The 25,239-nt window shown below is 38.2% G+C and overlaps 1 protein-coding gene across 1 annotated transcript; it reads left to right on the top strand.

Moving 5' to 3' along the window:
* ATXN7L1 (ataxin 7-like 1) lies at window positions 1–25,239 on the top strand (the record flags this gene model as incomplete). The annotated part of the gene is made up of 8 exons (XM_010293325.1): window positions 1–284; window positions 5,209–5,291; window positions 6,138–6,394; window positions 8,703–8,895; window positions 11,339–11,460; window positions 14,528–15,473; window positions 19,437–19,511; window positions 22,819–25,239. Coding segments are annotated over 8 exons (2,002 nt in total), but the record flags the coding sequence as incomplete, so codon positions are not given.

Below are 25,239 nucleotides of genomic sequence, written 5' to 3'. Positions count from 1 at the left end.
TGTTCCTGTTCCAGTAGTCAGTCTAGAGAAAATTCCTAACCTAGTGAAGGCAGATGGTGCCAATGTTAAAATGAATTCTGCAACCACTACCACCATCACCTCCTCCTCAGCCTCTTCATCCACCATACCTGCTCCAACTTTGGTTAAATCTGGTTTGACATCCAAGTCAGTGCCACCGTCACCAGAAAAGATTCTGAATGGCAAAGGAATCGTAGCTCCATCAATAGACAAGAAACACCAAAATGGCACTAAAAGCAGTAACAAGCCTTACAAAAGACTTTCAGGTGAGTGATGTCGTAGTTTTTCTTTTGAGGTAGTTCCTCTTTCTTCACTAATATTTCTATAGCTGAGAAATAATGTACTAATAAAATGCTGTTGCGTGGTTTTGGTTTGATTTTTTTGCTGTAAGATGCCAGTTTGCACATACTAAAAAGAAAGTTTTCACACTCTTAGCATGCGTAAAATATTTTCAAAGTACACATTCTGTTTAGCTTGAAATTAGAGTGTTTAGTGCATTTCTCAACTGGTCAACAGGCCAAATATAAATTTTTAAGGTAGTAAATCCATTAAAACAGAAAAGCAGAAGGCTTCTTCAAGCCATTATGTAATTTGAGTCTGTTAACCACAAACGAAAATGTGCCTTGGTTGGGTGACTTTAGTATAGTCATGATCAAGTTCAACAGTTGAGGTTTAAGACATTGGATTATCCACCAAGTCATGATTTTTTAAAGAATCTTCTTTCTTGGTTTTAAATACTAGAAAATTCTGAAAAGATATGGGAAATGCTGGGGAAGTCTTAAAAGTAGTAATTCCCCCCTACCCCTCTCCCCCTGCAAATCACACGAGTGAAGGCATTTGCAGCGTGGGGATCTCGCTCTGTCTCAGGAAGACAGGATAGTGGGGTTGAGGGCGCAGCATTAAATGTGGAAATGCCCTGGGTGGCCTTGGGCAGGGCAGTACTGAGGATGTGGGTCCCTGTTCAAATCTGCCACCGAAGCACAGAACACCCCATCATGGGAGGTCAGGGGCTCTGTTAGGAAGGCTGCCAACCATTGGGAGGAAGAATTATTTTCCATGGAGTTCCCCGAAGGTGACCCATGACACGTGTTGGGCAGCGAGTAGAGAATTTGCCCCCTAAAGCTGAAAACATATTTTTGTTCTGAATGAAAGGAAACAAAGCGTTTTGAGGGATTTTAATTTTTTCTTTAAAGCAAAAGTAACTGACTCAAGTTTACGGCTTCAGAAGCTGTGCAGGGTCTATTCATCAGCTGGCAGAGCTTTGTGATTTGGGCAGGAACTTCTTGTGTGTACTGAAAGGCTAATTTTGCTAATGGCAGCATGATCCGCATTAGATCGTCAGTTTGGCGGAAAGTTAGTTCACGTGATTTCTAAATGTGCACTAGTTATGAACCAAATATATGTTGTACAAGACAAATGCTTTCGTTTCCAGTTAATGAGCGTGCTCTATTTTTTGACTGAATATCAGGTTTATTTTTCTCATTTTCTCAAATTTGGCAGTTAGCCTATGGTACTGCTGCCTTGGCTGGATTCCAGACCAGTGTGAGGTGTTTGCTAGGGCTGTGTGGGGTATGGAACAACGCCATTGCCTTAAAGGATTCAGTACACTGATTGCTTTCTTAACTAGTTAAAGGTGGCACCGTTGTTCATTTATAGCGTTCCACAAAGGGAAAAAATATTACAAGAAAGTAGCTGATTAGGCTTTTAAATCTTATATTTCATTTGATAAGATCCAATTTGTTAGTCTAATAAAAACTGTATATATTCTGCAGTTAATTTAAAATTAACAAATTATTTCCTTTAATGGTTTAGATGCTTAATTTGGCTAATCAATTCTGAATTCCTACTTGGGCAGTTGAAACTGATACTATTTGAGATACTTCTTCTCCTCATGTCACCACGTACCACTGCAGGGCTGTAGGTGGTTCTTGTGTCTTTTCTGTACAAGTGCTTGCTGAAATGTGTGCGTAAAAGGAGAATCATTTCTGTAGGGCCTTCCTTCAACTTGCTTGCTTTCTCTGTGGAGGTGACTCCATTGCTATTCTGTCTCTAAGCTGTCGCTTGCAGTGTCTTCTAGGCTAGGAAATGTTTCACTGGTGGAAATTTCTGCACAGGACTGTTTTAGCACTCCAACAGGCATTACTTTACTTTTATATGGTTAACAAATCCACAGGACTTAATACTTTTTTTTTTTTTTTTTTTAAAGCTTCTCTGTCATTATCAAGTTTAGAATCTGTTTGGTCTTGCTTCTACTGCCTCATGTATTGATGCTGCAATGCAACAATTTAGTGGTGATGCAAATAGAAGTCCTGAGAGCGCTGTAGATGAATTGCCTGCAGATTGTGTGTCACTATGATGGATTCCTCTCCATTATTATACAGGACTGTGCAAAGGCTGAGAAAAAGATCTTGGAAGGTCAATGAGATGATTATTTTAGATATCCCATAAAATTAATTCATTTCACATTAAAAGAATGAGACAGTGTCTAGGGGATTTAGGTTTCCCTCAGTCTGCTGCTGTGGAACTGTACAGCTGTTAATTTTTGAAGCTCCTTAATAGGTCTGGCCAGTTTACATCTGTTTTCTTTCCTTTTTAGCAATCTTCACTCTCTCTTATGCCACTTCTCTGACTGTGGCTGAAGTTTGTTTTCTTTCTTTGCTGAGAGCTGGTGGTTGTTTGGGTGATGAATGAACCTGCCCTCTTTTCAGAAGCACTGTCGTTGGTGAGAGAGGAAGCAGCTCGTGGAGCCACAAAAGACAGTCGGTAGCTGCCCAGCATAAGTGGATCATTGTTCCCTAGTAGCAAACTGAAAAAAAAAAAAAAAAATTTTTTTTTCCCCTAAATCTTCCTTAGTTCTTGTTCTCTTTGGGGTGAAGTTGAAGAATGCAGATTCCCAGTCTACACCAGGAATGTCTGTTGTGTTGCAAACAGGAGTCTGAGACAGTTCAGTTTTGACCCTTCCTCCTCTTTCAGTGAGGTTATAATGAATGCTCTTTACTCCATCCACCAAACATGAAGAAGTGGAATCCATTCTGGAGAAATGGCTTCTTCAAGCTGTGCCTGTGCCCAGGAGTCTAGGGGTTCTCACGCTACACATTTCCGAATACAGAGGTAGTCAGAAGCTGCATTTTGTTACTGATAAGAAGGTGATAATCTTCATTTAATGAGGTGCCCAAACCAGGCATGTCTGTAGCCTGCAATTAGACATTCATGACTTCTCTTGAACAGCCACGCACACTTCAGCCAAGACAAGTGGTTCCCTGTTTGGTTATCTCAGGGAAAGCATGTTATTTTGTTGTTTGGTAGATGGCGGAGGCTTCTGTTTTTTCTGACAATAATTCATTATGTTGATTTTATCTCTATATGGTTTCCTAAAACCTGGCTTTGCTATAATCAGTGCTGCAAGTCTTGCTTGGTTGGGAATTCTTACTGACAAGTAGCAACCTGGATGCTCCCAAAGGCAGCACTTTCGATTTTTGAAGGATGTTTCATTGTTGGTCCAAAACAGTCTTCGCTTGGTGACTTCCAGAACACATTCCACAGCCTTATGATTACCCTCAGGATTTTTCATTTGAAGGCATATTTATAAGTCCGTGTAGTCTATTTAGTTTGTTCCTAAATTTGCATTGAAGGTTTTTAGGCACGGGATTCAGGAACCTGTGATGGGAACATCACACACTCAAAAACCAGGAGTAATTAACTCCTTTAGTTCATGAGCATGAGTTTTCATCCATTAAGTAGAAGAAAATTTTCATTACATTTAGTCATACACAGCTACTTTTCTGCTTCTGTTGTGCTGTAAACACAGAAACTACAACTACTTGTGAGAGATTTCAGACCCTTTGTAGATTTCACCGAAAAAACAGCTGGTTTCTCCAAGCTCACTTTTTGGTATGTCTCTGCTAATAGGTTGATAACAGAAACAATTGAATGTTTGCTTTATCATTTTTAAGTCCATATAGCAGAATATGTAAAACTGCTAGTAATTGTGATATCTGGATGACAGTTGTCGTCTGACGTAGGCCACTTGGCCTCAGGTTTCTTTTCCCAGCTGTTCTACTTGCTGTGATGCTGTCATTACGTTGTAACATGGCTGTGAATTGCTGTCTTCATCTTAGCTCTGATTTCTTTGTTTATAAAGAATATTTAGATCCTCAGAATATTTAGATACTCAGCTGTATTTGAGTACAGGATGCTTATTATATCTGAATGTAACACCACTGTATAGTTATAATAGGCTTTGGTAAATAGTTTATATTCCACTATCAAACACAAGCAAACCAGTCTGCCAATTAAAACATTAAAACAATGTCAAGGTGTCCAAAGATAATGGTAGATTTTTTTGCTAGCATAAACTAAAAAGTGTATGTCCATAGTTTTGTTACAGCTCTGTAGTGCAAACCCTAAAATTATATTAACGTAACCTAAAGGAGGTGATGCTATCTGTGGTATATAAATACTAAAATATTAATGAAAATGAAATATGCAAATACAGCATAGTAAATATTAATGCGCTTTTAATGTTAATCATGAGTAGAACTCATGTAAATGCCTTTTTTTTCCCCATAATCTCTGCAAACTTTAAATTCCATGCCTCCCTTCATTTAGGGAAATAAGAACTAATATACATGTTATTTCTACAACAGATTTCGGGGACAGATTTAGATAAACTTCATTTTTAAGATGCCACAAGTAATCTTGCATTAACTTTTGAGACACCACTGGTTGTTTTTCAGAGCTTCTGAGTATGTCAAAGAAATGTTGTTCAAAGCACTTGTGATATTTAGTCTGTATGTGTCTGAGCCGAACTCAGAGGCTAGGTTTGCAAATGCTGTATTTCACGGCCTCAGAGGCAGTCAGCGTTAGAGAGGGGGTTGAACTTGCGGGTGTTTGGCTTGGTCCTGTGTTTGGGCCACTCTGTTGAGCACAGCTCTGGAAGCAAGACTTATTTCTATGAAGTCTGTGACTGAAATCCTGCTCTGTATAGTTTGAAATGTGTAAGGACAAAAACAATGCACAACTGCATGAGAGGTGCACGTGGCACTACTGTGGGATGCTGGTTGGAATCAGTAGTTCAGGCTGAGCCTGGTTGAATTAAGTTCTATCAGGCAGAAATTATAGCTAATCTGGTTAAAGTTTCTATAATAATCTATTTTTTCTCCTTTTTCTACCCATTCCCCCATCAACCAGAAAGAGAATTTGACCCAAATAAACACTGTGGAGTACTGGATCCTGAAACAAAGAAACCTTGCACAAGATCGCTCACCTGCAAGGTATTTTTCTTAGAAGATAAAATATCAGATGCTTTGTTGTAGTTTAAATCCTACCACAGTAGTTTGAGAGGTCATACCTGCTCCTGTCTTACAGACAATGGGTATGGTATTCAGACGCTGTCTTCAGGTAATTCTTTTGAGTAATTCTGTTTCTTTGAATCAGAGCATCTGCATTATTCCACTGATATTTCTAAAAAGATCTTATTTTTTTCTTGTCATTTTGTTATGCAAAAAGCTTTAAGGTTTCATGCAGAAGCACAAGTGTTATTTTAAATGCTCCTTTTTTGGTTCACTGAAGTATAGTCAATTTTTAGTAAAAAATTAACATGATTTTTGTATAATAAATTACTTGGAGGCTGCCCTTGTGGTAGTAATAAGTCTTATGTCAAAAAGTAGCAGCAATGTGAGATATTTATAATGAACATTTGTATGTATATGTGCTGCCTGTCAGTAGAGATGATCAGTTAAATTCGCTTTAAACTGTATTCACATTTTTCAATCCAATGAAATCAATTTCTCATTGTAAGTTAAGAGCTACAATGATGTTACTTCTTAATATTTTAAAATTATTGGAATTCTATTTTCTGTCTTGGAAGAGGTAAGTCAATAGATTCTATTATATGAAAATCATTGCAGAAAGTAATTTAAGCCTTGATGTTGGCATTTCTTAACAATGACTTCATAAATTATCAAAGATAATGTGGAATAACAGCTTTATTTCCATAACTGTGGCTAAAGTTGTTTGAAGTAGATTTTATCTTTTAGAGTTGTGGTGTATCGGAAGTATAGAGGACTCATAAACAATGTCATGCACACACAAATGCTTTTTAACCACCCTATTTTTAGACTCATTCACTTAATCATCGACGAGCAGTTCCAGGCCGTAAAAAACAGTTTGACATCCTTCTAGCTGAACACAAAGCTCGATCCAGGGAAAAAGAAGTTGCAAAAGACAAAGAGCATCCACCATCTGCAAGGGAGAGCTATCAGAACCAGCCCACACCAGCACAGGACTCTCTGTCAGGAACTTCAGTGAACTCTGGGCAAGAATCTAAAGTAACATCTCCTGCAAAATCTAGACCACCAAATTCTGTACTTCCAAGGTAAGCAGTTCTCCAGAGTGGAATGCTGCATTCTGAAGGTGCTGTGAGAAATGTCATTCATAGTCTTTCACACAGCTTATTTGATAAGCATTTGGTATTTCTTTAGGCTATTGAATGATAAAACACATTAATATAAGAGTTCTGCTAGCAGTAGAAGATAGACTGTGCTTACATTAACCTCAATCTGTCCATGGTAGCCTGTGGTCTGACTGGGAAGGAGGTAAGGAGTGGTGTCCACCCTCAGCTCAGAATATCAGACTAACTGCATTTTTTGGCTAAAATGTTTAGTAATAATTGGGAAAATGTACATTCAGGTCGTGGCACATTTAGGGATAAAAGTCTGTTTACATGAATCAGGTTAGGTATCAGTAGTGGAAGTCTGCGCATTTATGTAGAATTTTTCTCTGCAAATACTTCACCAATTACATCAGTGGAATGTCTTGTCAAAAAAAGGTGTAATTTAGTGTAAACAGCAATGTAACCAGATAGTTCTTAAAGCTATTGATCTGAAACTGTCCATGTCTTGACTCATTTGGAAGGTTTTTCTTAGAAAGGACTTCAGAAAGACAATGCAAACTTCTAAAGACATCCCTTGAGAAAAACTAGTATGAGGTATTGGATCTACTGAATTCCGATTATGCTCTGGTAAACTTCCCATATGTTTTGTTTGTTTGTTTGGGGAGTTTTTTGGTACTAGTTTTGTCTGGAGTAGATAGAGCTAAGCTAGTTGGTTTTGTTCATATTTATTTTGTTTCATATTTCTTTTCTTTGCAGAAGCCTTGGTCAGGATTGCGTGTCCTTTTGGGGGCTTTTGTACTAAGATAGTCCCTATTTCAAAGAAATATTTGTTGGTTTTGCTATCTCAAGTTTTACAGAGACAGCCATTTACAATGTTTTCTGTGTGTTCATCAAGCCATAATGAAATTTTATTCATAGAGTGGTACAGGTGGGTCTTACAGGGTTTGAGTGGAAGGACAATGAAAGAATACCCGTAGATAAATTGGTGAGAAATCTGCATAATTCTTGTAAAAGGAGTGGCCTTACACAGTCCTTACATAGTAAGGAGCACAGAGGCAGACGAACAGGCAGACATTGTTTTTAGTAGGTGCTACAGTCAAAGAAACCAAACTGGAACGCGATTCAGTGAGAGTCAGCTGAAGAAGTTGCAACGGTAGTGGTATGTGAGGAGGAGGAGGATTTTAGCAGTCATACGCTGTGTTTGTACAATCTGCACTTCTGTTTCTGCTGCAGTGCCTCTGTTCTGTCGTCCTCTCTGTTTTTGCAAGCGGCCGTGCCAGAGGAAAGCCTTGCTACCTCTCTGCTGGGAGCCAGCAAGCCTGCAGCTCTGCTGCTGGAAGAGGTTATGTGAGTGCTCCCTGCTGTGCTGAGGCAAAGCTTGCTGGTTTCGCTTGAAGGTGACTTGGCTTGACCTGGACGGCTTTTCCTGAAGGCTGAGGAGCGCTCGTATAATCTATCCCTTGCAATAGCAACTGCAGCAGTTGTTTCTAGCTGATGGACATTGGTGAGCAATCCCTGCTCAGTTCAGAAGAGGGCACCTGTCTGCAGTCGTAGTGACTGCTCTGGCCTGATAGCATAAATTCAGGAAATGGAAGATCTTCTTCAGATTTTGCTCAATGCGGACAACTCCAACCTCAGAGGTCCACATACGTACTTGGTTGTACAGGGCTGCAACTGAGAATCCTTTTCACCCCTGCTTCTAATCCCATTTGTTTCCAAGCTACTTTTGAAAGGTGAGGCACCGTTGTGCCCTGTGGTGCAAAGGCATCCCCACTTTGTTTTACTGGATTTTAGACAAAGGTAAAGAAAACCTACATGCTGTGCAAGGTCCTCCCAGTTACTTCACTTACTAAGCTAGCTGTAGAGGGTGTCAGCTAAACACACTTACTATATTTAGTACGCTAATTTCAGTAGTATTTTGGTATGAAATAAAATTTCCTAACTGGACCCTTGGGATAAATCAAGTAGCAGAGTAATGGTGCTATGTAGGAAGATCATACCCGGTCTGATTTTTGTTTGCTTTTTTTATATACTTTGCCTCTCTTAAGATCTTAAACTCAACCTCATGGCAAATTTAAAATCTCGGGCAATACAACGGTGCTTCTGCTAACATTAACTTGATGGTAACCCTTGATATATTTCTGACAAGACCAAATGTCAGCTATTCTGTATCTTACTGTCCTTCTTTATAGGATCGTTTCTGGTATAATTTACTGTGACGCTTGACTCCAGCAGGTAGGTTTGCAGAGCTTTTGAACACTGATGATTTAAACGTATATTCTCCTCCTAGACCATCATCTGCAAATAGCATAAACAGCAACAGTTCTTCAAACCACAGTGGGTACGTACCAGAACTGCCACTGCCTTCCATGGGAGGAGATTTAACAAGCAGATTGTCCAGTGATGAAGGAGAAGCGGATGGAGCTGAAGAATCTGAGAAATTAGACTGTCATTTTTCTGGACACCATCCCAGACCTCTTGGGGTATGTGTCTGTCTCTGGCATGCCTTGCCGTTATTCTTACGTAATTAGAGAGAGGAGAAAAAAGAATTAATTTCGTAAAAATATAAGGAATGAGGATCTTACGTTCTGAAAACTGTATGCAAAAGAGAATACGTTTGACAGAAAATGGTATGGATGGGATAAGGTAGGAGGAGAAGACTGGTCAGTGCATGCGACAAACATTGCTAGGCTGCAGGACTGGATGAGCGGCAGAAAATCCGAAGTTCTAGTTTTAGGTTCTCTTCTCAGTGGACTGCAACTCGGGTGTAATTCCGCTGAACTGAGAAAAGTTGCATTGTTTTAAATGGGATATGAACAGATCATGTGTTTTGTTGTCATAGTTCTTATGAAACTGTACCTTGCAATTATTATAGTTCTGAAAATCAGATGGCAGCAAAGGGCTGTTACAGTGCTTTTTTAATTTTTGTAGTCTGGTTTGAAGCAGTAATTAAATATCATTTATGTGAATGTATATGGACTTAGAAGCTATTGCTTCATTCCTCTAAAAATGGAAAGTCTAGAGCACGGCATAGCCCATCTGCTCTGGCAGTGGCTTAAGTCTGGGCTTCTGTGGCAGCTGTTTTTGTCTTTCTCCCGCATTAGTGAGAAATATCATTGTAAGTAGTAAGACCTGCCTTGTGGCTTTACCGCTGCAGTGTGAATTTGTTTACACTGTACAAACCAAGAAGCTATGGGAGAACTCTTGAACTTCTAATGATGAGTTGGTTCTCATCAAAACTGAGCCAAGGAATAAAATTAATGAAGACTTCACTTGTATGTTTTCCATATGATATGCAGAATAAAACGAACACTGGGATAACTGTAGCATTGTCTATATTCCCTAGAGCAAAGGAGAACTTGTTACTGTCAGACACCAGGAAAAAGTATGAGCTGAATATAAAATGACAGCCAGATGAAATTCTGTATTTGGTTCTTAGACAGAAAATAAGAATTGTTATAGTCTGTATAATACTATCATATGCAGTAACATCCTGCTTCCTCAGTACTCTTGTATTCTATTTCATTTTTGAAGATATCCCTGCTCATTGCAGGAGGGTTGGACTAGATGACCTTTAAAGGTCCCTTCCAACCCAAACCATTCTATGAGTCTATGATTTTTGCTGGCTGCTTCTTTATGAATTAAAAACCAAAAGCTCACAGCATGCGTGTCCACACAATTTAAAATATAATCTAAGGGCAGACAGTTCTTATGCAGGCACCATCAGGGAGACATGGCTGTCAATAGCCATTTTGGTTTAGGATCCCAGTTCTGTTTCAAAGCAAATCCCACCAACTCATCTGTTCTTTGGAACCTTAGCATCTCTCAACTGAAGCAGTTCCTGACTGGTTTCCTTACAGAGTCCCTCTCCCAGCTGGAGCTAGTAACTGACGGGAACACGGCAGTAGCTTCTTAAACTACCTCTTAATGGTAACTGATATGTATCACTGGGAGTGAAGCTAGTTTATCAACTTAGGCAGTGGTTTTAATTAACCTGTTTGTTTAACCTTGTCGTGAAACAGCCTTAAGATAAACAGTTACAGTCACCACTCACTGTCCATTAAGCTGAAAAGTACTTTAAAACAGATGCTTTTCTACTGCATCAGCAAGCTTCTGCTCTCAGCCAGAATTTGCGTGACTTGGTCCCTGCATGATGGAGAGTTGTCTTGTTTTCTGAGGATGATTTATAATGGGTTTCTCTCCCACAAATAGGTGTTACAGCAGTTCTCTACATAATGTGAGGTCAGTAAGACTGAACTGAAGAAAGGGTAGATTCCTGATCGCACCATTTCGGTGTAGTAGAACTTTGCAGGAAGTTCTCCAGAGGAGGTGGTGCAAATGCTCCTGAGCTGTGAAGAATTCTCAAAATATTTACTACTCCTCTAGATGAGTTTCATACACTGTGAAGAGTGTATGCGGTGTTCTGTTGTAGCACAGGTGCCATGGGTGATAATTTATTTTTTTTACTGAAATGTCACTGTTTTTTTGTTTATTAAAAAGATACTAAAGATGCTCCCATTGCATCTTTTTCCTCTTCAGTTATATTTTTATTCCTGTTACACAATTATGAGGTTTAATGCGCACAGAACGGTGTAACTGTCATTCTGAGGCAGTAAGAGTATTATCAGCCAGATTTGCTTCCTTAACAGTACCTCAGCATTTATATTCTTTCCCTGCCACACATAGGTGCCTGATAGTAAACTGATTTGTTAACAAAATACGCAGTATACTTTACACTGAGCTGAAACATTATGCACATATACCATGCAAAAGGTATTTATGCTGAAGATAGTGAAAAACACCTTTTTAAGGGTGTATAGATGCATGATACAAATTGCAAAGCTGTTCTTGATATATAAATTATAATTATTTTGTAATATAGAAATATTGTTTTTATAAACAATATTGAAATATCTTTTCTTTCAGTTTTGTTCATATGGCAGTCGCTTAATGGGAAGAGGGTACTATGTCTTTGACAGAAGATGGGACCATTTTCGATTCGCACTAAACTCCATGGTAGAAAAACATTTGAACTCACAGATGTGGAAGTAAGTGGGATTTTTACACTTGGTGGGTAGTTTTAACATTTTTAATTCTGTAAAACTTCTAAATTGAAGACTCCATGGACAGTGTTTGTAAAATTACCTCTGTATTAAGTCAAAGCAGTAACATGAGTATAAATTTTCTCTTCTTTGCTAAGCAATATGCAGCACAACAGAACAATCTACTATTCTGATGTAAATTTCTGCCAGATTTAGGACTTTTTTTGAGTCCCTCTGAATCTGTGGAGGAATAATTCAGTAGTTCTGTAAACATTACTTAAAAGCATTAAAGCTCAGTGTTTTCTGGGTTTGGAGATATGTTTTAATATCATATTGTTTTATAACACACAGGTTAGATTTTGCCTAGATTTTTATACCTGTATCATGCACCCGTATCACCCATTCAGACTTTGCTCTGTAAGATTCGCATTGTAAGATAATGAACTCAGGACACATTTGCCTCTATATCACTTATGCAGGTTCCAAGCACTGGAGAGCTTTGGCTACACAGATACGTTAAAATAGACGGCACTTCTAAAAAAGATGCTAATTCTTTTTTAAAAAATATTTTGAAAAGCTGATGGCATCTGCAGATAGGATTGATTTTTTGGGGGGTATTCTGCTACAGAACATGCATTCTTCTTCCAATGTAATGACACTAAAGTGCAGTGTTTCGTGTCACTGTTTATTATCAGGACTGTGTTATATTCATTGGATACCAGCCATTAGATAAACAAGGTTTGATTTTTATTTAAATATATTTTTGAAACACTAAAGCTTGGCTTGTCTGACTAACCTGGTAACTTGATGATAACAGTGCTACTGTGCTGGGAGACATAGTTTGGAAATGGTTGGGTTTGCCGTCAAAGGGCCAGTTTCATGTTTGGTTAGAGACAGATCATGCTTGATCTGCAAACAGTTCTTCTCTTCTACTTTGTAAATTTGGCTGTTAACTAGTGTCTGTCTCCTTCCACAAGTAAAACTAAATTGGTTTCTCTAAATAGGAAGATTAAAACCTGTTATCTATTGGCTTGCTTTGTCAGGAGAAAAGACACTTGGGCATCTGCAAAAATGTGTCACTAGTACCACTACTATCGTGAAAACCAAAAAAACCCTCTGTAGTAGTCATATGATACAAGAAATAAACAGGCCTCATCCTGCTCCCACTAAATCCAATTGTAAATGTTTTCCTGAATTCTAGCTTTATGTAATCTCTAATATTTCAATGAATTCCATCCGTACTTACTTTTCTGTGTAACACAGGAAGCTCACCGTGCTTAACCCCAATTGTATTCTCCCATTGTCCTCAACCCTCCTCTGGGCTCATCTTTTCCTGCCTTCCCCAAGCCAGGGTATGCGTAAAGCTGTTATTTATAGCCGGTGCTAACACAGCTCTGTAGCTGTGGCTAAAGGTACAGGGATGCAAGGCCATATTTCAAGAACGATAACAACATTTACAAAATACTTTTTATCCCTAGTTCTCAAAGTACTTTACAAAGATGGGTAAGAATTATTGACCCTTCTTTAAAAATAAACTGAGGAACAGATCTGATAAGCAGCTTTGTTCGTGTAGCAAGTCACAGGCAATAGAACTTCCTCATTTCTGGGTGCATAGAGTGTGTGTAATCCCTTATGTAATTGTGCCATAAACAGTGTTCTGTCTGGCAGTCTCCATAGGAAGAATACCTGGAGAGAACACTTGCAATTAGGATTTGATTTATGATAAAACAGCACACCCAGTACAGCTCTTTTATCATACTACTTTGAGGGCAAGAGTAAGCCTTTAAAAACTGAAAATGTGTCAGCAGTGAGGATAACAAGGGCAGAGTTATGGTGATGTACAGATTCTTAACAAAGAGAAATAGAATTAAACTGTGAATTAAATTTTAGCCTAAATAATGAGAAAAGCTCACATGATAATTTTCCAGGAGACATTATAGAAGTCTGGTTCTTTGTTAGCTGGACTGGACTAGATAAAATAATAAAAGGTGGTGGCTGAATAGAAAGGAGTTTGAATACGTTCTACTAATTTCACAGGTAATATTAATAAATTTTATTCTCAGAATAGTATTCAACTAGTTATAAAGCTTATCAAGCATTGTTTAAGATTTTGTCAATTTTTCAACGTCACTGAAATTAATCAATAGCGTACCGAGTTAATCCTGTCTAACCTGCTCTCAAATGAGCTCTCGGGAGTAGCACTGCTCTGAGAAAGGGATGAGCTCTCCTCCTTTCCTCTTTAAGCTCAGTGATTAAGTAGCAGAACCCCCCAAACTGGCTCATTTACTACCCTCTTCAAATCGAACCTGTGAGTTTAGGTTGATGCTGAGACCGTTCCACAACTTCAACTTTCAAGCAAAACATACGCAATGCATGAAACGTAGTGACTAGAATGTTTATAGATCCCACCATCAGGCATTTTATTTGCACTTTTAATTGTCTGGTAAAATGGAAGAGGAAAAAAGGAAATTAAATTTGTAGTAAAGTGATTATTAAACTGTAACACTATGTACTTAACTGCTACGTGGGGCACTTGTGGTGAAGTGGAGCTCAGTTCTGGTTTAACTGAATTACACAGTTTAGGGCCCATGTACCGTGACAGAACTCTGTAGGGAAGACTATGCTGCATAGTTCTTTAATCATCTTCTGTTAGGTCTCCTCTGCCTTCACAGATTTAATGTGCCTCATTTCCAACTTAATTTTTAGGAAAATTTACTTCATGATCCAGCTTTCCCGAATCTCTACTTTATTAATACACATGCAGTTTGGGTTTTGTTGTTTGTATTAAATCCCAAAGAACCTCATCATGGAACTGGAAGTTTAAAAAGAGGGAAAAAAACCCTCAGAAGTAAAAGCATTTTTAAGCTATTGTAGAATGCAGAGCTGATTTTGAACTGTGAATATTAAAATACACGTAGTTGGTAGAATAGGAATCAAAATTAGAATGAACTAGGTTTGCCTTTTTTAATAAGTTTGTCCTTCCCAGAAATCATTTCCTATCTGCACTGTTCAGGTGGAATTTTTTGATGCATCTAAAACTTACCTTTTTTTTTTTTTAATCTTATCTATTTAGGAAAATTCCTCCTGCAGCAGATAGTCCCATGCCTTCTCCAGCAGCACATGTCTCCACTCCTTTTCCAGCATCAGTCTTACAGCCTTTCAGCAGCCCCAGTGCGGTGTATATTCCTTCAACACCTATCAGTTCAAGAATTACTTCTTCTTCTTACATAATGACATCAGCCATGTTATCAAATGCAGCCTTTGTGACAACGTCAGATACGAATTCCATTATGTCACACACTACAGCTTTTCCTCATATGGCTGCAAGCCTAAGCATCATGGACTCAACTTTTAAGGCACCATCAGCTGTGTCACCAGTGCCAGCAGTCATCCCCTCCCCATCCCACAAGCCATCCAAAACAAAAACCAGCAAATCCTCAAAAGTGAAAGACCTGTCATCTCGGAGTGATGAGTCTTCAAGTAACAAAAAGAAAAAGCCGCAGTCGTCGTCCTCATCGTCCTCATTATCTTTGCAGACATCTTCCTCGTCTTCATTTTCAGGGTCCCACAAAAAGAACTGTGTCCTGAACCCCAGTTCGACTCTGAACTCCTATCAGGCTACATCTTCCTATAACAGTATGTCTGTGCACAATACAAATAACGGAACAAGCCCACTCAGTGCCAAATCGGAGCCCTCAGGACGGACTTCATTATCAAGTAGTTCAACAGACTCAGTGAAACACATGAGCATGGTAGTAAGCGGTATTGACTCTTCTAATCTGTCTGTATCTTCTCTTGTGCACCACTCAGGGGACCACTCCCTGGGAGCACATAATGCAGTGTCTTCTCTACCCCTTTCATTCGACAAATCAGAAGGAAAAAAACGTAAAAACTCTAGTTCTAGTAGCAAAGCCTGTAAAATCACTAAAATGCCTGGTATGAATAGTGTTCATAGAAAGAGCACTGCCAACCTTATTTCTGCGGTGCCAGATCCTACAAGCAGCTCCATCTCTCGGCAGGTAAGGGACTCTTCCTGTTATTTTTTTGCAGGTCATATCTGACTTACTTGAAATATTTTATGCATTCTGAAAAGCAAATACTGTGTTTGCTTCAGATTGGTTTTATCACACAACTTACTTCCTAGGTTAATACAGAACATATTTATATTTGTTTTGCACCAATCATAGAATGATGCTTTTAAAAAGCATATAGTTTAAAAAATATGTATCTGCTTTCTTAAAATACTTAAATGAGATTTTTTCATTCAATTAATAAAATTGAGCCATTGGTATCTCTGAAAGTAAAATTGAATATCCAAAATGAATAAATAATTTTTAGAAATTAATTTTTTATCTCATCTCTCTGAAATAAATATCATTAAAACAGGAAGAGAAGAGTCAGCATTTCTGTTTGTTTCTTTTCCCAAACTTGTTGCTGATTCATTGTTTTAACATTATGCAAGTCTCCTCATTTCTCTTATGTAAAATGCTTGCATCTACCTGTCCCCTGAGGAGAGTCTGAGATGCCTGACCTCAGCTGCTGTTCCCTTTGAAAGTGGAAAAATTAAGAAATTAAGTTCTTAATCAGATGACCTTTAGTGGATGCTTGGTTATCTTTTTCAGTGTGCATGTGTACAGAATATTGAAGTCAGTGCAGCAGATAAGGTTACTCACTCTTGCTTCATTGTCACTAGCAATAGACCTTTGACTTTTTTTTCAGTGATGCTATATAAGGACAAAAGTATATGTGAATTAAAATTTGGTTTGCGAAACCCTCATTTCCTAAGGATATTGCACGTAAAATGGAATTTGGAAATGGAAAGGGTAAGATCTTGGGCAAGGCAATCTATAGGTAATAGCAGACAGAAATGGGAGTGGAAGAAACGAATAAACAAATTCTAAAACTGGTGTAGTAGACAGAATGAAAGTCTCAAAGAATGGCTTAGCAGGTATATTTTTCTCTTTCCTACTTCCAGCAGAGGTGCAACTGATGGTTTGTTTGGCTTTTAAAAATGGGTAGTGGCATTGTCTTTCTCTTTTAAGCCTTTTAAATGTGTCCTGTACAATCAGAACTAATCTTTAAGTCACTGAGATCAGTGGAGGATGCTGTAAATTCTTCATTCTGTAACACACTTGATTTTTGAAACGTGCGTGTGCCCAAAAAGATTAAATTGCCCTGAGATACAGGATCTCAAATGGGAAGAAAAAATAAGCACAAATTGTTACTTTGGTACAAACACGGGTAGTAAGGAATCTATTGTATCCTCGTTTCACAGTGTGTAGACTGTCACTGTAGCGAGTGCAGTCTGAGGAAGTCTTACAGATACATGTGGGAGGTTTTGAGTTCAAATTCTGACTCCTCTAATAATTAAATCTGTTCCTGTGGGACGTTCCCATTCCAATCTGTGATGTTTCAGCATGCTGCACAGTAACGGAAGTAAATAAACCATAAAGAATCAGAGGTCTTTTCCAAATATTTCTAATATGTAATTCACACTAATATTATTTTTTTCTTTAATGAAGAGGTTAAATATATGTAATAAGTGTAATGATATACACATTTTAACCATAATATTTTTATATACATGTACAGGTGCATACACATATGTACGTATATATGCATATATGTGTGTGTGAATGTAAAAGTTGGTCACACTTTCCTCTTATACTGCTGGTCTTCGGAGCTCCACTAGTAAACAAAAATAAAGTGGAGTTGATTGTATTTCAGATGTCTGGCTGGCAGCTAATTGTCTGTGTCACCAGGATACTGAATTGTATGCAATAATAAAATAGACATTTCCTACTGTTTATTTATGCTATAAATAAATGAGATTTACACCCACTTAACCATATGGGTCAAAAAATGTTACATACTCTACATATGAATATTAAAACTCTGGAGAACACAATACTTGAAATCACTTTTAAGCTTTGCTGTTTTGACTTGCTGTGTTCTAGAAACGCAATCACAGAAATTCCACAAAAAAAAATCAGTATTACTAAAAATCTTGCTGCTGTTCCCTCATGTAATAGGGTAAATTAAATTAAGAGAATAAGAACACAGAAAAAAGCTCAAGTGACTCAAGGTTTTGGGGGGGGGGGGTTCTAATTTAAGTCTGGCCAGATAGATAATAACTGAAAGTGTTAACCATTGGGTTTTGAAGTATACCTTATTTTAAAAAGAAAAAAGGGACTTGAGTCCTGGCCTCGCCCTAATCCTTTTGAAATGGCACTCCTGTCACTAAAGACCTGACACAACTGGGAATCTTTCTTTCTTATTTTCACCGTTAGTCTGTCTGAATTACCTTTCCGTCCCGGAGTGCTGCCCTTCCAGCTCCAAATGAAGAAGGGATGGTGGAGCAGCTCGAAGGCGGCCACAATGTTGCAAGGCACGTTGCTCCTTGCTTTGGCTTATGCAGAGGGTCCGTCTGTGAGTCATAGGAGCACTGAATGAGTGGAAGCCTGAAGAGGTGTAGTAGGACCTCAGCAGGTTGATTGCCTAGTGGCTATTTTCTCATTTAAAAGATGGACATGTATTTTATTATGGGTTTACGAATGTTATAATGGTGGGCGTAGAGGAGAAAGGTTTGCAGGTGTGTCATGATGTTCTGAATGGCTAGGAAAGATTTTACAAGGTTGCGTATCTTTAGTCAAAGTTTGTATATTGAAGAAAAGCACATTACTACCTAGAGAACATCTGTGGCATGCAAAACAACAAGCTAAAGGGAACAGGCTAGGCAGAGGCCTGCCCTTGTAATCTCAGTGCACCACGGGAGCTGCCTTCAGAACTGGCTGTAAATAAAAATTTCAAACATTCCTTCTGGATAGAATGTGAATAGAGAATGCGATTTTAAACAGTCACTGTGTGAGAAAAGGCAGGTTATGGAGATGGAGACAAAGGCTTCCTTACACTATATACGTGAAATGGCAAAATAACAAATGATGTTGCAGAAGGGAAGGAGAAAACTATGATGTTGGTGAAAACCCTGCCAGCCATTGCCACTGTCCCATCTGTCCAGTAAGAAACTTGCAACTGCTTTACTCACTGTTTAGAAGGCAGGTCCTTGCTACCTCCCCATCAAATGATTAAAGTTGATGCTACTTGAAGCCCACTGACCTTGTGAATAACTATTCCATTTGTAGGCAGGTGGCAATGGTGAATTTTTATCAGCCTTGTAACCCCTGAGGAGCTACTTCTCTGACACAACCACTGTCTCCCTTTTTGTATCGCAATGGAAATTATCTACACTGTGTTTATGGGTTGCTGTAGAAAAACCTAAGACAGACTGCTCTTGCAGAGTGCTGTGATGTCTCAAGCGCTGAAATATGCGGATTGAATATTGCAGTATTTTAACTAAGGACTTGTAAAATGTACGCATGTGTACTATCAATTTGCAGTCATTCCCAAGGAAATTCTCTGATGCAGTAAATGGATACAGTTGCAAATTCAAACCTCTGGAGTTTGATTCTTCTGGTTAATATTTGCTTTATTCAGCAATAGCAAGTGAAGACTTGATGTGGAAGAAAATGGAGTAACTTAGGGCATGCTATGGTACTTGGCAGATTGCTTTAAACTCCCCAGGAGCAGGGAAGGTCCTGTGGGGAGGAGTCCGTGACCCTCAGCACTCTGTGCTCACTCAGTCGCTGAGTAGCTGCAGTAAGTGATGTCAGTAACTACAGAAACTAGTATTTCGGTCTGGAGAGGTGGCGTTTTATAATCTATATTCCCTCACTAACTGTTTCTTATGTTATTTTCAGAGCTGTAATAGTATTTAGTGCCTTTTAAGAGTTCATTTAAAGTATACAGGCTCTGAGACATAATTATGATTCTATCTGAATTATATTTTTTGCAACAGCAAAATACCTGTGTTCCAAATGCAAAGCAATTAGTGCCACTTTACACGGGAAAGGGAAGGCCATTACCAGCATCTGCATTCAACTGACAAATATGCCTCTCAATACTGCTCAATTAATGTCTTTCAGATTGGAAAAAATAGCAGTGTAGCTTTGTCACAATCCAGTCCTTCGAGTGCATCAAACCCAGTACACAACAGACAAGTAAGTTGCTTTAAAAAAAAAGTGTACTTAAGTAGTCTGTAAGCAGTTTTGAAATATTTTATACTGTAAAACATTAAAATACAATTTCTTTATGAATACAATTCTTTCTAGAAGCTGTCTTTTGGTGAATTGATATTAGATTTCTCCTCTCACTTAATTTTTTTCCAGCTATTTTCCCCTCCGAGGTTTATGAATAACAAGTTTTCTGCTTGTTTTTCACCACCTGTAATACACTTCAGGTTGACTTGTGTGCTGCTCGCCGGCTGTTGCTTTGGTGATACAAACTTAGCAGCAGCAGCAGCTTGTCTGCGCAGGATCCAGCTAAGCTGATACGGTTTTTCTATCCAGCTTCCCCTGCTGAGCAAGATGGCACAGCAGAGTCCCCAAACTGGTATAGAAGGGACAGCATTGAAAAATAGGCCAGAAGTGAAAGCAGCAAAAGGAGGACACAAACAGGGCAGAGAAGACAGGGCACTCAACTATTCAGAGAAACTAATCTGAAAGCATAACTAAGCTAAGAATAATCCAAGTTCTTAGGCTGTGAGAAATCCTTAGTGCTCCCACCATACCTGTTTCTCACACAGACTCCCAGTCAGATAATTAAATTCTGTAACTCAGCTTTTTTGTGAGGACAGGTGCTTTACCTGTGATCCAGCCCTCATCTGTCTGAAGGACTGATAGGCTAGTTTATTTTTTTAATATAGTCCCTACTGTTTGACACTCCAAGTTGAGTAGACTTCAAGACTTCATTATCAAGATCCTTGGTATGAAAGGTGTAGTCACAAGTAAACAAAAAATTTAGAGGATTTTTCTGTACAACCAGTCAGTATTTTAGAATTCTGTTACATATTCTGGCTAAATTATACAGGAGCAGTTATTCCAAATGGCTGTGCTGCTTAGTTTCTGCTGTGTAGACACAGCAAAAGAAATAGTAATGATTGTAGTAATGATAACCCACAACTGTATCCCCATTAAAAATATTCTGAATCACTCACATCTTGAGATGAACTGCCAAACAGTACTTTTTTTTTTTTTTTTTCCCCCCTCCTCTTGGTGCTGAATGCAGAGCAGTGTATGTGTGGGAGAACTACTCTGAAGGGAAGAAAGTGGAAAGTTTCTTCATACTTCTAGGGACTGGCGTTTTCCTGTGTGCGATGTCATCCAACTGCCAATAACAAGCATGGGATAAAGCTGTTCTGAAGTGCAGAACTGTTTTGGCTTTAACCTCCTGTGTTAGTATAAAATACACACTACCCGAGGAGCAGAGCTTGTTGGGATCTGTTGCCTAGATCCCATGGGGAAAACCTAACAGTACAAAACATTAATTTTGTGGCAGCCTTATGTAAACAGAGGCTATTGCTGAGCTTTTCAGCTGCCCGTTTCCATAACTTTATCAAAAATAGAAGTGTTTGCTTGTTTTAAGCCCCACAAACTGTTTATTGTTAAAAATATGTTTCTGTCAGTTTGGTAGTTTAATATGGAGCTCAGAATACAAATGAAAATAAGGATGTATTAAGTTATATTAAAGTTTTTTTTAAACTCTTAACACAGGATTTTAGTATTTAGAACTATGAATAATGATTACCTATCTAATAAATGCTTGTCACTGTCAAAAATAAATCTGAGCTGCTTTGTTGACAGCTTTCATCTCCGATCTAGCAACTCAGTACTCTCTAAATAAAATCTTAGTCTTAAACTCTGCTATAATATTTCTTTATAAAGCTGTTATTAATTAGGTAACAATAAGTGGATCTGCAAGTATATGCTGTGTCAGTAAAGATACTGCTGGGGGGAACCTGAGCTCTCTTGTTTTTATTGTTAGTGTTGTTACAGCCATGATGGTCAGGGAGTCCAAGGAAGCGAGGTCTGTAGGGAGGGACAACCTCTGCTATACACTGGGGTTTATAGTTGGAAAAATCAGGCAAATTTTCACAAATACAAGTCAGAACAACAGACATTTAACAATGCAGTTTGAAGCAGGAGTGCAGCAGTCAAGGTAAATGTGAGTACAGAGCAGTTACTCTGGATTGCCTCCACCATGCTACCCGGTCAGGCAACCTGTTGGGCCTGTCTGCTGGTGCAGAGGGGGAGTTAGAAGGGAGGAGAAGCTGCTTGTTTCTCAAGAGAAGGGAGAAGGGTCCTTAACTCAACACGAGATTGAGTGACTGGGTGAGAATGAGGCCTTTGGGAAACTTGTGGTAGGCTGTAAAACCAGCCTGGTTTGAACCTGTGATCACCTGCATACAAGTCCTGCTGAGGGAGCTGGCCTCTGCACTCGCCCACCGAAGGTGTCCAGTGGGAGCTGAGAGGACACATGGCAGTGCTGTGAAAGCCACCGGCCACTGATAACTGGGTGCTTCTCGTTACTGAGTTGTGAGATAAAGGTGCCCCGTGGTTGTTTTGATTTCAGACAAGTAGTTTCTTTCGGTCATTTGCTATGTTTGTTGAAGTACACTGTCCTCTCGGGTTCTCCTGTGGGGACTCGTGGGTTGTGAGGCTCACCGTTGTGGGCCTGTCTGCTCGCTCCCCTCCCGTTAAACTCAGTCAGGTCAAACTCAGACAAATTGTTCTCAATTCATGTTTAACTTGAATGTTGCTGAATCTATTTGAGACCTGAACAGGGGCTTGTATAAGTAAAAGCATGCCTGTTTTTCCAACTATTGTTGCTTTAATTAAAAAAATACTACTTTTTCCTACAAAAACTACTTGGATTTTTAACAAATATTAATGAAATGGTAGCTTTACAGTCAAATTATTTGTGCCTGTTAATACAAATCATGTATTAAAAGCTTGTTTTCTCCAGATTTTATCTTGTTCTAGGTTTATAACTAATCAAGTGTTTTTGTCTTCATAGTGCTTTTAGGTGCCTGAATGTGTTAACACTTCAAGACCTCAGTATGCGGTGGTTTTTAAATACTGAGTAACTAGATCATTTTATTAAGGGAAGGTGACAACGTGTATGCTGTATGGGGATTCCTTGTGCATGAAAACATGCTGTGTAGAGGAAAAGATTCTTCAGAGCTGTCGTCTAATTGCTGCTCTTTATTTGTAATGATACACCAAGTTAACGAACATGAGATTCACCAAAGCTTACTAAAATAGGACAATCCCAAAAGAAAACACGCTGTTTATTCAAAGCAGTTCCTTTTCTTAAAGGTCTAATGTAATCAGTAAACAGGGAGGGAATTTAGTTCAGGGACTTGAAATAAATTCCTTCTTTGAGTTCTCTCAGCCGCAGATGTTATGAAAGTATTATATACTGAAAGGCATTTTGTGATTTTGAACCTGGCTCTGGTTTCTCTTTTAGAAGACATCAAACCGGACTGGTAGAATAAGGACTCTTCCATAACAAGGAAAAGGAACCAGCCTATAATCTCTAGCTCTCAGCAGCCCTACTCCACAGGGTTTTTCTTTTCTATGTCCTGCAGATGGATTTAAACTTTTATGAATTTGTGGTTTTAAAGAGAATTAAATTTACAGAAAACTGTAATAGTGATTTGTTTAGTTTTTCACTTGTATTTGCCACTGATCTGTGCGTTTTGCTTGGTTATGTTTCATGCCTTTTAAAGCTGTTAGCGTTGCAATGCTCCCTTTGTTTCCTTACAAGAACACAGCGGACATTCCAAAAAAAATCCAGATCATGATTTGAATTTAGTTAAAGGATCTCCAAATTTTTTCATTAAATAAAAATTACAGTAATTCTGTATTTAAGCTTGTCCTATGGATAAAAATTGAGTGCATTTCTTAGTAATTTGCAAACAGCTGGGGCACTGCAACTTTAGGGACTAATCCTGACTGGTGCTTTGTACCTACGGCGTTTAATAACTTCAGTGGGAATTCTGAGTGTTCAGCCTCTTCCAGGATCAGGCTCTTACGGAATCTGTACTTCAATCAATGCATAGAGGATTTTTGCACCAAACTGTAATTAATGTTATCAGGGGCTCAACATGTAAAATCCCCATATCTTGGTGGATTTCTAGACACTTGAGATCATAGCACTTGGTAACTTGGAAAAAACAGTTTGGGTTTGCAAGGACAGGAGTTGAGCAGATTGGCTTGCATTAATAGAATTGCACTGACAGTGTTTCTTATAGGATTACTGAATAATTTTTTAATAAAATATAGATTTTATAATCAGGAAGCCAATACTAGGTACTGGAACAATAGTACGGAGGAGTTAATTTTTATTTCTACAGTGTTAAAAGTGCACTTATATGCTGGTTTATTTACATCTTGGGGAAAGGCGAGAGACTGCAAAATAGGGAGATTATTACTACTTTCTTTTTTAAAAAAAGAAGGCTTAAGGCAAATTTTAAGACTAAAATGTTTAAGCAATTATAAACAAGGCTAGACCCTTTGAAAAAAGTTTAGAAATATTCTTAAAATAAATTTTTATAGTGTTAATTTTGTAATAATTTATGTTTTGCTATACTCAGAGCTAACTGACCGGTATAGTTTCAGAAACAGTATGAAACTTAGGAAAGTTTAAGCAATGTTTATATTTTTAAAATGTTCTTTGAATTATGTTTTTATTGTACATTTCTTCAGACTGAAAAATGTGTACATATCTTTGTTATTTTTGCACAATTTTTGTCTTGTTCAGTTTTAGGAGCAGTACTATGTTGATTTTTTTAATTTATTTTGAGTTATAAAACTGCAGGAGTTTAAAAATCTCAGTAACAAGGTCATCCTCTGTAATCAATGAACTGCTATTTCTAGTTGTTGGGGGAAAACAGTGGTTGTGAGATTCAGTGGTTGCTTCTGAGAAATAATGCTAATCAATGACTGAAGGAGCAATTTTGTAGTTTTAGGAAGCTTTAGCTCTTTCCATGCATCTTTTAATTGGAAAGCTGGAATATGGAGCCTGTCCTTCGAATGCTGCTTAATTTTTTTTTCAACTGGCTTACACCTGACAGCATTTCAAGAACATTAAGCACCCAGTAAAATCCCACAGTGTTCTTTCATCGTCAGAGGATCATTATTTGATTATATGTATCAAAAATTTCAGCCTGAAAAGTGAAATGGAAGTAAACATTTGAAAAAAATTAATACAAACTGGACCAGCCTATAATGCATTATTAGTGTAGCATTCACTCAGTAGTTCTTTTTCTTCCCCATATGCCTGAAAATCTTGTGATTTGTTTCCAGCAATAGAGGCTCAGAAGCTTTGGTTGTTACACATACGCAATGCATAGGCCCGTCAGCCATAAAAAGCGACTTGGATAACTTGTATGCCTTCTTTTGTATTGATGTAAGAATTGTAAATAGTGCTGATCGACCTTTGTAGAGAATAGTTTATACAGCATATTCTATTATTGCTGATTCTCAGTGAACTATTGTTTTAAAAAAAAAAGAAGAAAAAAAGAAATTTTTCTATTTACACCTTATATTTTGTTATGCTGTTGACCCATGGCACTTTAACAAAACTCTGTGGGTTTTGCATAGCTGGTCAGTCATGGGATATATTAAATAACTGTTGTTGCACAGAAATGAATTTGCACCTGCTATATTGTGCTTTCCTACTACAGATTTTAGAACCTTTTCCAGAAGACTTTTGAAGAAAGCATGTCCAATCATTCTAAGAAAAAAAAAATGCCATACTTGTACAGCCAATTTCTTTTCTACAATCCATATTTTGTAACACTAAGTATTTTCATTCTTTGTCCTGCACCTTTATGTATTAGCAGTATCAAATAGAATTCATTCCATGCTTGTGATAATTGTAAGC

The sequence above is a fragment of the Phaethon lepturus genome, unplaced genomic scaffold, assembly GCF_000687285.1.
Source record: "Phaethon lepturus isolate BGI_N335 unplaced genomic scaffold, ASM68728v1 scaffold55078, whole genome shotgun sequence".
NCBI classification, from domain to species: Eukaryota; Metazoa; Chordata; class Aves; order Phaethontiformes; family Phaethontidae; genus Phaethon; species Phaethon lepturus.
This window is presented reverse-complemented; position numbering and strand designations above follow the sequence as displayed.